This window comes from Anopheles marshallii, chromosome 3 (assembly GCF_943734725.1).
Source record: "Anopheles marshallii chromosome 3, idAnoMarsDA_429_01, whole genome shotgun sequence".
In the NCBI taxonomy this organism is placed as follows: domain Eukaryota; kingdom Metazoa; phylum Arthropoda; class Insecta; order Diptera; family Culicidae; genus Anopheles; species Anopheles marshallii.
In genome coordinates this window covers 35077935-35090557 of record NC_071327.1, presented here as the reverse complement: position 1 = coordinate 35090557, position 12623 = coordinate 35077935, and the positions used below count along the sequence as shown (strand labels likewise).

General features: G+C 41.0%; 1 protein-coding gene across 1 annotated transcript in view; it reads right to left on the bottom strand.

Annotated features, from left to right (window-relative positions):
- The window catches only part of LOC128711728 (cyclic nucleotide-gated cation channel subunit A), a 43072-nt gene extending 31174 nt beyond the window's left edge, over positions 1 to 11898 (bottom strand). The window contains exons 1-2 of the mRNA XM_053806613.1: positions 11795 to 11898; positions 11202 to 11595 (exon numbers count right to left, since the gene is read on the bottom strand). Of these exons, the coding sequence (XP_053662588.1) occupies positions 11202 to 11595; positions 11795 to 11892 (492 nt within the window). The 5' untranslated portion in view covers positions 11893 to 11898. The remainder of the gene's footprint in view (positions 1 to 11201; positions 11596 to 11794) is intronic.
- Positions 11899 to 12623: the final 725 nt, after the last annotated feature.

Sequence of the window (12623 nt, the reverse complement as noted above, 5' to 3'; positions counted from 1 at the left end):
ATTCTGTATGGTGAGAGAAAAAAATGTTTATTATCAGGATTTAAAAGCAACGACAAATGTAAACGCTTAATAAAATTTTGGGACACAATGTACACTGAAATAGTCTCTGTGCTGTTGTGTACGAAGTATTTAAGATATTTTAAAGTGTTCAAAAATTAGATCTAAAAAAATTATGTAATTCCAGAATAAATATTCTCTTTCTACATTCTTCAGTGCGATATTCACATAATATGAATACGATTTCCAAGTCGAGTGAAGGAATATGCAATAGTTTAAGGTCGATCATGAAAAGTTAAATAGCATTCTTCGTAATGCTTCTTTTTCCTTAATTTAATTTAATAATCCATGCATTGCTGCCTAACGAATGCATGAGATAAATGTGAACCAGATGTTGAAATCGGGTTTCATACGTACGCCTGAAACTATGCCGTTTAGACCATGGAACCACCATATGCGGTGATCTGTCTCCTGCGGATAACGAGACCTGGAAAGTCGTTCCCGTGACACCATTTGAATAAATGTGACCCTTGATTCCCGCATCTAGCTGGGAACACAGTAAAGGAAAGGTTGAAAACTCAATGGCATTTTGTTTTATTCCATACCATTCCGTGGGAGCACTTCAGGGTGAAGGAAAAAGTTCTAATTGAATGGAGAAGTTTTAAAATTCCGGATACGGTTGTCACGGAAACAGGTTGCACTTGGAGCGAAACCGTAAAAGCCAGATTTTATAAAACAAGGGAAAAGTGATAAAAAATCCATTTGCTATGTACCCGCCGCTTGAGTCCTTGATGTCTGTGCAGTGGGACGTTGCAGGAGGAGCAGTAAAGTCGTCTACAATCGGCAAAAGTTTATGGTATGGTTTTATGATTTCTTGACGCATCGGGCGCGTGTTTGGTTTCATTAATTAATATACGAACGAATTAAATAAAACGAGCTACACTCGGAGAATCTTCAGAAGTGCACTGAGTGTTTGAATTTGTTTTTTTAACAATGAGAACCTACATTGTTTAAATATATCGATATTAGTTTTCAATTTTGATTAAGCAAGGCTTTAAGACTGAGCCTCGGTTCAAAAGCAATCCAAGAGCAATAGAGCATAAAGTGAATAATTAAAAAGTATGAATAGATATTTTTCAGCTAATTTATATCATTCGAATAGCACACATTTCAAAGATTAGGAACACAAGATTGCCAACAAAACCCCGGAAGGTAATGGCACTAACGGAACTGTAATAACCGTTTGCAACTCAACCTCGACTGGCAGCCATCATAACTTTCCTCACCCTTTCCCCCCAAAAACCACAACCTCTACTCGGCGCTCGGATGTTTTGGCACGGGTGAAACGGTTTGGCATAGTTTCGTTGGCCGCCAACTCTGACAAGCAATTGTAGATCTAGCTTCACCACAGCCATTAGATGCGATGGTTTTCCAGCACGTTTTACTTCTGTTTTGCCCGAAAGACGACCTGTACCTATAGCCAGTGAAAACATTGTACGGTCTGGCCTGGGACTTGGACCACTCGGCACAAATCCTTTCCGCATGTTTGGCATCCGGAGCTAGTCGAAGTAGTATGCGAACGTTTGACATCTTTACTGCCGGTAAACAGAGGGAAGTTTGAAATTGATCTTACGGGCGTGTACCAGTGAATACGATCGCTCCAAAAAGCATGAGCAAACTATTTTTCTTTGCCACGATGATTTTTTTTAGAACGAGTAGAAACTCTATGCGTCGTCAGTTAAGAATGGTTGGCTGGTGGGTCGGAGGAAAGGATGACAGCTTTTAGACATTTTTTTTTGTTTGGTTCTGACTCGCCCAAGCTTTCCGTACTACGTCTTTGCTAGACATCTCTTTTTAAACCGAAAGCATTTTAAGACGATCCGATCCACCACGATTGGACAGCGAATGGCTCAGGGGTGAACTGGTTAAATTTGGAAATGATTTACGATTACTGGCTCATGGAATGGCTACTTGGTGTTTGTTCCAACTAGCGCAGCGAGCTTCGGCACGGTACACAACCCGGTTGCGGGACAGATCGTAGGAAAGGTTGGATAATATTTTATGCTTGCTTTCTTTGCAAAATATTTCATCCATTCATACCACTTATTTTCCACGCCATTCGCCGTATTCCATGTGGCTGGCCGAGTTTGGTTCGGCTTAAGGCCATTCTTCATCGTTGCTTTTTTGGATTCGACTCATTGAACAGTGTGTGTGTGTGTGTGTGTGTGTGTGTGTGTGTGTGTGTGTGTGTGTGTGTGTGTGTTCCAGGCAACCGAAATTCATCGCCAGGGCAACGGCAGATAGACCGATGGACAGACAAATAGACAATGACAGCAGTCGAAACTTTTGTCCAGCACGATTTGGTCAGCATGATCGTTTTTTTGGTACAGAAAGGCTTACATCCCTAGCGGATGGTGGTTAGTCCTCTTGGGGAGGAATTTCCGTCTCAAATATCTGGCTCCCAAGTGGGACATCTCGCGGCGGCAGTGCAGTGGTGGGACAATGCTTCCCTACGACTGTGTCCCATTCTGTCGAGAGCATATCAAACAAAAGATCAGTGCCAGCGTAAGGATAAAGTAGCATTATGGAATGCAGTGTCATTCGAGACAGCAGGATAAATGGCGCTTTTAGTAGAAGTTAGCGGCGTGTAAAAAATGGCGTTAAGTGATAAGATTAAAGAAAAACTGCATTTAAAATTATTGCTAATATTCCAATTTCGTTTTTTTGTATTTTCTCATTTGCAGACATCCAATAAAAAGTAACTAATTACATGTTCAATTGACATTTGTATTAAAAATAAACAAAATGGTTATAGAAAATGTAGTAGTTCTCTGCAGACTTCATTCATCCAACCTATGCAAAACCTCAACGGTTGGTCATTCAGCTCAACAGCAACGCCCAAACAACTCAACGAATAGGAATTCATCATCTGCAAAGCCGCAGTCACATCAAGCTGTTGTCAATCATTTCGGACAGTGCTGGGTGGGAAAGCCATCTCTCGCCCCCTCCTCGTCCTTCCTTTTTCTCTTCCTTGCGAATCTCATCGCGAACAAAAAGAGCGCCGCGTTGGCGCCCGAAAAATCAATGCCCCGGCACGAAAATGCCACACCACCGACCGGCGGCGTTCCGAGTTTGAGTTTATTTACCACAAATGATCACAATCGGAAAGGCACACAAACACACGCACACAGCTAAACACCCAGGGTAAACAGAACAGAGGGAGGGCGATCAATCGGAAAGCTTTCGGACAAGGCAATCGAACGCGAGTTGGATTTGCAATGGGCGCTTTTTTTCCGGGAAAACCCCTCTCAAGTAAAGCTAGACTCTACAGCTTGTATTTGCCTGCAGCCGCTTAAGGACACACAATTAACGCTCGAGGACGTATCGGAATCGATTGGACTGGCGAGATGTTTTCCTTTTCGTAGAACTTGTGTCCTGGTCGGGGCTGCCCAGCAAGTGGAAATAACCATTCATTCGACAAGTTGATTCGGTCGATTTTCGACTGTTGGGGAGATTCGAGAGAGTGAATATTGAGGCCCAATCGACGGCAGTAGTCAAGTTGTTGATAGGCACTGTTTGTCGTAGAATTATCTCTACCTCCCTCGACAAATCTTCGTCTTCGTAGCCAAGGACGCCCGCCGGTCTCTTTCTCGTAAGATGATGTTGAGTTTCGGGCGAGTCGCCTCCCATGACCTACACCGCTTGGAAGCAGTAGTACCTACGTTACGTCTTCCGGAGACTTTGAAAGAACAGTAAAGAAAACATCGATCGGGGAATGGAAGCGAAAGTTCACTGTCCTCACCGCTGCATGTGGCTCTTGCGGTGTAGGAGTGTGCAAAATCGAACGCAAACAACGGAACATTAATCTTCATCAGAAAGGATCAACTACACATTCGCCTTCAAACGGACGCGTTTCATTTCGTCGTTCAGTATGCGCTGCAGGATTGGGCTCGGATGGGAGTGGTGAGCTGCAGGCACTGAGGAAAGGCGTCACCGGTTCCTGAGTCCTCCTGATAGTGATTGTGGGGGTTTTCTGAAGCAGCTGCGAATGAGTGGAAGTCAGGCTTCCGCCATGCCGGAACCAACATCCGGTGGCTTCTTATCGACTTTACAGACTTGAAAGTGTTCTGAGCCAATCACCAGATTCAGCGAGCGTGAATGTGTTCGTGTGTTAAAATTATCTCTATTTCCACTCCCGGCGAAAGAATCCTGCCAGCGGGTGGATTTTCGGTGAACATTCGAGGCAAGTGCACTTGCAGCACGAAAAGTGATAACTCACTGTCTGATGAATGGTGTTGGGTGATGGTTGCGAAGCGTGAATGGAACAATCCATTACTATTTATCATCCTCAATGCGGATGTTATTGAGTGTGTGAGTGCGCGTTTGCTCATATTTTGACAGTTTTGATATAAGCCATGCATTTTCCGCATTTCAAAATCGCATGAAACAAAACTATGATATAATATAGAAATGTTCTAGTTTACAGTGATAAAAGAGATGCTTCCTGCTTACGCTAAAGAGACGCTTCATGTCCATCTATCTCAATTAATGAGTTTATTTGCAAACAATTATTAGTGTTTTTCATCACTAAAGTTTCAATTGGGTAATTATCTCAATCTTTGAAATCTCAGTATCTTTGAAATAGATATGAAGCATACATTATATACACAATATAGAAAGGAGTAGACAGTATAACACAATTTTTTTATCGATTCAAGGATGCTTAACTAATCGTATCCATGTCCTAAATAATCCTTTGAAACAGTGTGAAACAATAAGTTATAACTAACCCAAAGCTTAAAGTAGTTAGTTAAAAGAGTTTAACTAATTAACAATGTCAGAATCATTTACTACAGAATTAGATTTATTCAAATGCATGCAGAGTAAACAATTTAGATGAGATACAGTTTTGAAACGCATTTTAATGGATGTATTTACAAAGATCTTCACTCATTAGAATAGTACACAGACATCATTCGTAAGAGCCATCATTAGCACTGAAATAAATCCATCTAAGCCACGTAGCTTCACAGGCTGTAATGAGTACCATAGAAATAAAATAGACCACTACACCACTAGCGCTACGACTATGCCGTAGGTTGGGCGAGTTAACGTGATACTGGTTACCATAAATATCTCTCCCAGCAGGCTAAACTCATGAATGGACACACTCTCGTAAGCTTCTTAACGCAAGAAGTCACCACAGCATGCGTTCAAGCTGCATGGAACGAAGGCTTACGAGTGACGACAACAATTTCCTACAGGTTCCAACTGTTCAGTTGACATTCGGTCTGACGGTGAACAGGAAACGCAATTTATCGTTGCAAAGAAGCTTTGCATCTCATCCACAGCATTAGAACAAGATGAGTCTAGATGAGGTTTTGCTTAGGTTCTTATCTGGCAAAGGTGTGTGAATATTATGGGTTCAAAATTATACCTCCTTTGTATCAGACGCTCATGCTGGTAGTTTGTTTGCTTGCAATGAATTAAATAAGTGTGTGTTGATTGTGTTGTGGGAACTCATAGGTGTAGAGGATGTAAACCATATAAATGAACTTTATTATAAACGCAAAGATAATCACATAAATTGGCTATGTTTGTTTAATGGTGCATTAGGCAGGTCGTTTTAGACTTGAAAACTGACAAAAAATAATACATTTGAAACAAATCAAATTACTGACGTCAAACAGAAATGAATACATCTTTACCCGTGTAATAGACATGACGATTCAAAGCCAACCTTCTAAACAAATAGATAAACGAACTTTAGGCTTTAGTTTAGTTTCTCATTGTCAAGAAATATTAGGATAAATGCATGTGATCCTTCTCCTACAAATGCGATCTTTCGATCGGTCTAAAATACTGTTTATTCCTGAACAATGTCTAAGGTAATTCTGTTTAACGTCTAATGGCATAATTGAATCACATTGTGAATGTGGTGAATCCAAATTTTATGTGTAGAGTTTCAATGCGGTTTCACAAATTATTTTTAACGAAAGGTAGATTGTTTAAACACCAGTTTAGATTCAATCCCATCATCCGAACAGAAGGAAGCCACAACAATGAATGATGAATGAGCCTTTTGATGGTGTGTTTATTAAAAATGCTGTTCCCCGCATGGCAGTCATTTCCATCATCCAGACTTTCAAACACCAATTTATAGTAAAGGGTATTACGCGCTGGAAACTGTACAACAGTACACACCTCACGGAACTTATTAAGAGCATCCAAACATAGACATAATGCGTGTATTACGACACAACAACTCACGTTAAACGAAAGGTAATCTATCGAGCAGCCACCATCCAGTCTGTATGTTCTCGTTTGTTCGAACGAAAACTTCAGCTAATTTTCCCATCACTCGGAACCGTTTCTATTAATAATCACGCTCGAAGGATCGATCGTATTTATTCGTCCGATTGTTGGATAGAAGAATGTATAAACAGTCTGAAGCGTCGAGTGGTTCCGACAAAATGCTCATCTGGCATCAATAATCTGGTGAAGAATAGTTCGCACCGTGCTACAAATGCTTTCTCGCGCATAAATTACAACGATAATGAAAGCGAAGCATAATGACGAACATTGCTGGCAACATAAGGGCATTGTTATTTGCAGCATTGAACCGTTGTGTTCCTGGTAAAATTCATCCACAATTTTTCCGGCCGGGTTCAAAATACGTACGCGTACCACAGAGACTAATCCTGTTGCGAGCAGCTAAATGATTTCTGAGAATAAACAAAACCTTGAAACATTGAAACACAGACCAGAGTTTTCCATTTGAATCAAAGCACGTGTCATTTATATGACGTTTTGAATTCATCCTCTAGTATCACGTAGTTATATATCCTCAATTTGCTAAGAAGTAGTGGTATTCAAGAGCAAATAAATGAATCTTCAACTTATTTTTATCAAACGTGCCATATGGGAACGGAAATATATCTATTCTGGTATTACAAACTCTGAACAAACAGCAGCTTTTTTTCTTGTTTTATTTAAATCGAACATCCTGCAGTGTATACAAACAGGACATGAGTTGCGGACAATATAGTATTCAAATATTATACTATGCTTCTAGCGCAAGCAGTATATTGTTTTTTGTTGTTGTTGCTTTCCCCATGATGCCTAAATAAATCATGACTTTCCCATCCGCTGTTTGATCTGTTCGGGGAAATAACTAAACTTTTATATTCCGGATACGCAACCTACAATTTGTTCTGCAAATCACATCGACTGTTAAACAAATATCAGCAAGTTGCTACGACGAACCGTTCAAACATACGCTATCGTAAGCACGTTTATGAAATGCAATTTGGTTACGGAGCTACGAAACGAACAGGATGCTTTCAAGTGGAGTGCAATCGTGTTTATATTCGTTTGAATTTGAATGCGTAAAAGGAAACAAAATTCGTTTTTACCCAACGTCCGACTGTCCAACGCAACGACTACAACAGACTGCAAAAGATTATTTAGAAGCATTTCAGTAGAATCTTGTAATATCCTACGTATCTTGTATGCTATTTAAGTTTATTAGCAAATTATTAATCTAAAACTGAATAAAACGAAGTACGCGTAGTATTAAAAGAATAGAAATATCTTCAAAACAATATGCCAAACAAAAACCGGAGATTATTTATGTCACCATCGTTGGAACGGATCTCATTCAACAACTGGTTATTTCATTCATTTCTTTTTTGCTAGCAATACAACGAAGAAATAAAAAATAAACAAAACATAGATAATGGCGATGTCACCACGAGCATGCGCAATTAAGGAACATTTCATTAATAAAATCTTGTCATATTGGACCTACTGTATCACGGAATGAGTTGTTCAATAACAGATACATATTTGTATGGTAGCACAAAAAAGAAAAATTGAGCACTGATTATGGAGCTGAAATCGTTCATAACAAAGGCAGATGCCTTGAAATGGAATTCATAAAATAAAATATTCCATAATAAATTAAACGGGTAGCTCAAATACACACAAAATCACATCATAAAAGTATGCATCCAATTTTACCATCGTGCAGCAAAACACGACAAAGGGACAACACTGCTGATGGGTTATTTGCACTCGGTGGTGTCTGTATGGGAGTCAAGTGGATGCAACGGTTCAAAAAGGTGAATGATTACCCTTAACAGTATGTTACAACAATGTAGTTCCGTAGCGTGAAGATGGTGCGAGATGGAATGGAATATCGGAAATCAGTGAAACATTAATAACGAAAATTTATGTTCACACCCTCACACTTACAGGGTCCGTCTACGCCACACGTTTCCACCTTGCGTATGATCAATCGATCGATTCGGTTAGGTACGGTGTGTATCAAAAGTAAACCGTCAGTTAATGCCTTCACGTATTTATTTTCCCGTTTATGTCAACACCTGCACACGGTTGGCGTCATGTGTGCGCGCGTGGGTGAGATACAGCAGAAAACGGACGGAATGAAAAATTCGAGTGGAAAATTATCATAAGCCAATACAAATGATGATTACAAGCATTGCAAAATGTACCGTTCTCTAGTATGGGAGTCGGAAACCATAGTACTGCCGGTATGGATAAAGATGGAAATTTACTATGCTTTATGTCGTCGTAATTTATGCCCATTAAATTGCATGCCGCCGGTTCAGCGGAATTGGTGAGCTCCATAGCAATGTGGGTGAGGTAAGTGGTGGGTTTTTTTTTTGCTGCACGCGTACATCTTTTGCTTGAACTCTAATCAAATGATGACAGTGTGATGTAAACATTGTGCAGCGTTCACCAAACCGGTAACATCACGTGTGTCATTCATTATGCATTTTGTTCGCTACCAGCGCGATGAAACGCGGGTCTTGGAATGGAGGTCGTCAACAAGCGTTATGTTGTTAATTAACGAAACTCAGTTCGTTTTCTTCTCAGCAGTGACGGTATAGAATGGAAATTTTCGCTTACTAACGGGAACAAGGATAATAAACGAGGACATTGTAATTCCTAGCTCACGTGATGCGGTTGATTATGGTCTGTTTTGCAGCGAATAGCGAACAGTGGCATAGAACTCAGTGATGATTTGTTCCGGGAAGCTTTCAGATATTGGAAAAATACGAGTTTACTGACCAGCTATGTATTAATCACAATATATTGAAAATACATTTCTGAAATAGAAATGAACCACAAAAAACACCTTGAAATAAATCATAAATGATGTATTAAATTTTCTCGTGACCCATTTTCTCGAATGTGAGGCACAGATTAATCAAATGATTATTTATCATCCTCCTGCGTTTGGTGCCAATTCGATTGATATCTGCGATTAGTTTAAATTAGTGTTTTCGATGCAGTTGTGTTGTCTTTTGTTTAGTGTTACCAACAGTAATACGCGTTCATGCTCGCTGCTTGATTGCAGTGCGTGCACTGAACTATCCGGTTTACATCAACCCTCCCCGCCACCATATGCAACACCTCTCAGTGAGGTAGCGGCCACAAATGACATTTGCAAATTAACACCAACCAAACCGCCGCCAGCGAATGCGAATCGGCCTCAGGGCGGGCGATGCTACGATTTGCATTTGCAAATCCAAACACGTCCCCGTGTCCTCGTAACCCTGTCCCCGTTTACGCGTTGCGGTCGTACCCAGAGCGTGCCACACCAATTACGCGACAGTCAAAACCTAATCAGGAGCTACCCCCGAAACGATCGCGGCCTTCCACCGTGTGGTCTTGTGCAGTTTCGCGAACCGGCACGATGCGCGGCGTTGAATTTACCAAATTGATGTTTTTCATTAGGAGGCTCATTGTGGTGAAAACACGTGCCACACTGGTACGCGGGAGGCGTGTGTCTATTCGTCACATAAATATGCACTGCATCTACCTTGTGTTGTTACAAAAAAACACATCGAATGCACCACTGGTATCTGCACATTTTGAGCATATATATTACACATACAATTTATAAAAGACGTACTACTTGCCGTACAACTTCGCATCGTGACATCTTGCATCATAACCTATGGCCGTGGTTATGCCAGCTGCTACATCGCTATTCTTACACACACTGTTCGAAGGCTGCATGAAACTTCACGGTAATCGGTGTCTTGGACAGTCTTTATCGCAATTGCGTATGGTAAGGTGAGGTAGGCTTCAATCGGTGAGAAATTAATCACACGGTAATGGAGTCGGCGTTTAGCATGATGTGCAAATTTAAATGATGCTGTGCGGTCGTGATGTATTGACCATTAGTGATTACTGCTTAACCGGCAAGGTTTGATTGCGTGTGATTGCGGATGATCAATTATGGATACATGTAAAGGCTTGTGGTGTGAACACGGAGCTTAAGATTGATTACTTGAATTTTGAGCATAGGGCGGCCTATTTTGAGGAATGCTTTATCTGATCTGTTAACTTTCAAGTACTGTAAAACAAGCAGTTTGTAATAGAATTTGAACACTTTCCATCCTGCAGATAAAAGTTTCTGTTTTAAAATTTGAAAATTTGTATTTTCAGTTTGGACAATACCGCAAATGCCGGCATAATCAAACAACTAAATAAATATAAATAGATATTCTGTTTGTTATCAATTATGCTGTAACATTTGTACAGCGTTTTGTTGTTGTTAAAACTAAACCGTTGTGAATTTTCGAAGTATGGTTTATAAATTCCATGCAAGTAGAATGTGTTGAGGTAGGTGATAGACCTTGAACCCGGTACGACCATTTCATGTTTCTTTTCAAATTAAAGTGGTAGAAAAACATACAGTGGTAGATATAGAATCTTTCTGCTTTTTTCGAGCTTTGGCAAGGTTGATTCTGGACACAGTTTTCTTATCTCACACAATTTCATTTCAAATACATTTAGAATCAACAGAATCTAAATATTCACAGATTGGATCCGCACGAATCTATATCTACAAGAACTTTAAAAGAATCAACAAAGGGTCCGAACTTGAGCTCTTAAACCCTGTAAATAGGTATGACAGTTGGTTTTGTTCCATGAATGCATAATTCCTCATTAGATAACTTCGACGGTATAGTAAAAGATACAATTAGGGATACGATTACACGAAGCACATTCAATGGAACTGATCGTTTGATTCATAAAAAAGGGGTTTTGAGGTAATTAGTTGGGGTAATATGAGGTAAATGTTCAAATGATACTGAAGTTACACAAACACGTTTCACAAATACGATTTGAACACCTTCACGGATTTATTCCAGAACGGAACTTACCTGAACATCACCCCTCTCGCTTTCTATCACAGCTTGGCTTAGATGGTTGTTCTTCGGTGTGACCGGAAGATCCGTAGCTACCTCAGGGCGGTTGCGCGTCGTGAAGGGTAATGCTGCCGTTTGCCTTCCGGTCGTCGGTGTGGCTCCGCTTCCGGTGGCCGGCGCAACTCGACCAGAACCACCGATCGGCGGTGTGCCACCCGTGGTCGAGAAGCTGGGATTCGTGGCCACACTGTTGAAGCTGTCGAGTGAGGCGGTTTGCGGCATGTAACTCTGATAGATCGTGTTGCTCCCGAACGGAGTCGTACTAATGCTGACGGGTCCATTGGAGAGCTGTGGTGCCCGGTGCGTCGTGTTGTACAGTGGTCGTTGCACTCGATTGAAGTGGTAAATGCTTTGGTAGCGACGAGCCCATGGTAGAAAGAAAGAATAGAAAGAGACCGATAGAAGAATGTTCACGAACGGGTTGGGTTGCTTTGCTGGGTTGTACATAAAAGGAGCCAAGTTGCGTGATATTAGTGCAAATGCACGCACGGTAAGCCGATCGAGATGCCTGAAGGTTACAGATGGACAGCTGATCTTGCCCGGCTTACCTTGGTGAGTCAAACTCATTCCGATTGCTCTGATGACGTGACGATATCGATGACATTGCCCGGTCACCTCGGGCCGCTGCCATCATGTAGGTCCACATAGCGGCTCATTTCATCGGGTTTCGGGTCGGTATGCAAGAGAACGCTGCTTATCGCCTCATGCACCAGTGCCTCCGCAACGGTTACAACTCAAGATAGAACTCCGCGTTCCAGGGGTGGCGGAACACAAATTTATCGCACGAAGCAGTGTGCTACACGAAACACCTTATGTCTTCCACGGTAGACAGATTGCTACTGCTACAATCTAATGATGGGTGTCAACGTCAACTATTTCGGAAGCCAGACCCGTATCTTTCGCTTTCCGAACGGTTCTACAAGTTGACGTGTTACAAATTACAAAGCACTACCAGCATTTACTAGAGATGCGTATTTTGTGACACAAGTGAAACTGGTTGGGTCAAGGTTTCTCGAGCTTTTCATGCTGTCGTCAGTCGATATACGGGTCCCAATTTATTTACACAATCCGTTGCAGGTGAATGGTACGAATTCAGCAAACCGTGTCAATTTGCTGTCGTTGTCATCATTGGAATGTCTGCATACACGCCACCGGTGACCTTGTTAAGGTTCCTTTAATCTAGAAAAGAAAAAAAAGAAAAGCTATAACAAAAGTCTATTCGTAAACATTTGTGGAAAGTTTGTAAAATAATAAAGCAACAAAAAAAAAATCGGAATCCCTCTCAAAGCCACAAATATTGGAAGGAAAAAAAAAACCGCAAAATTTGCCAATATTCCACGGAAATCGGATTAGATACATATAAATTGTGGTGCGTAT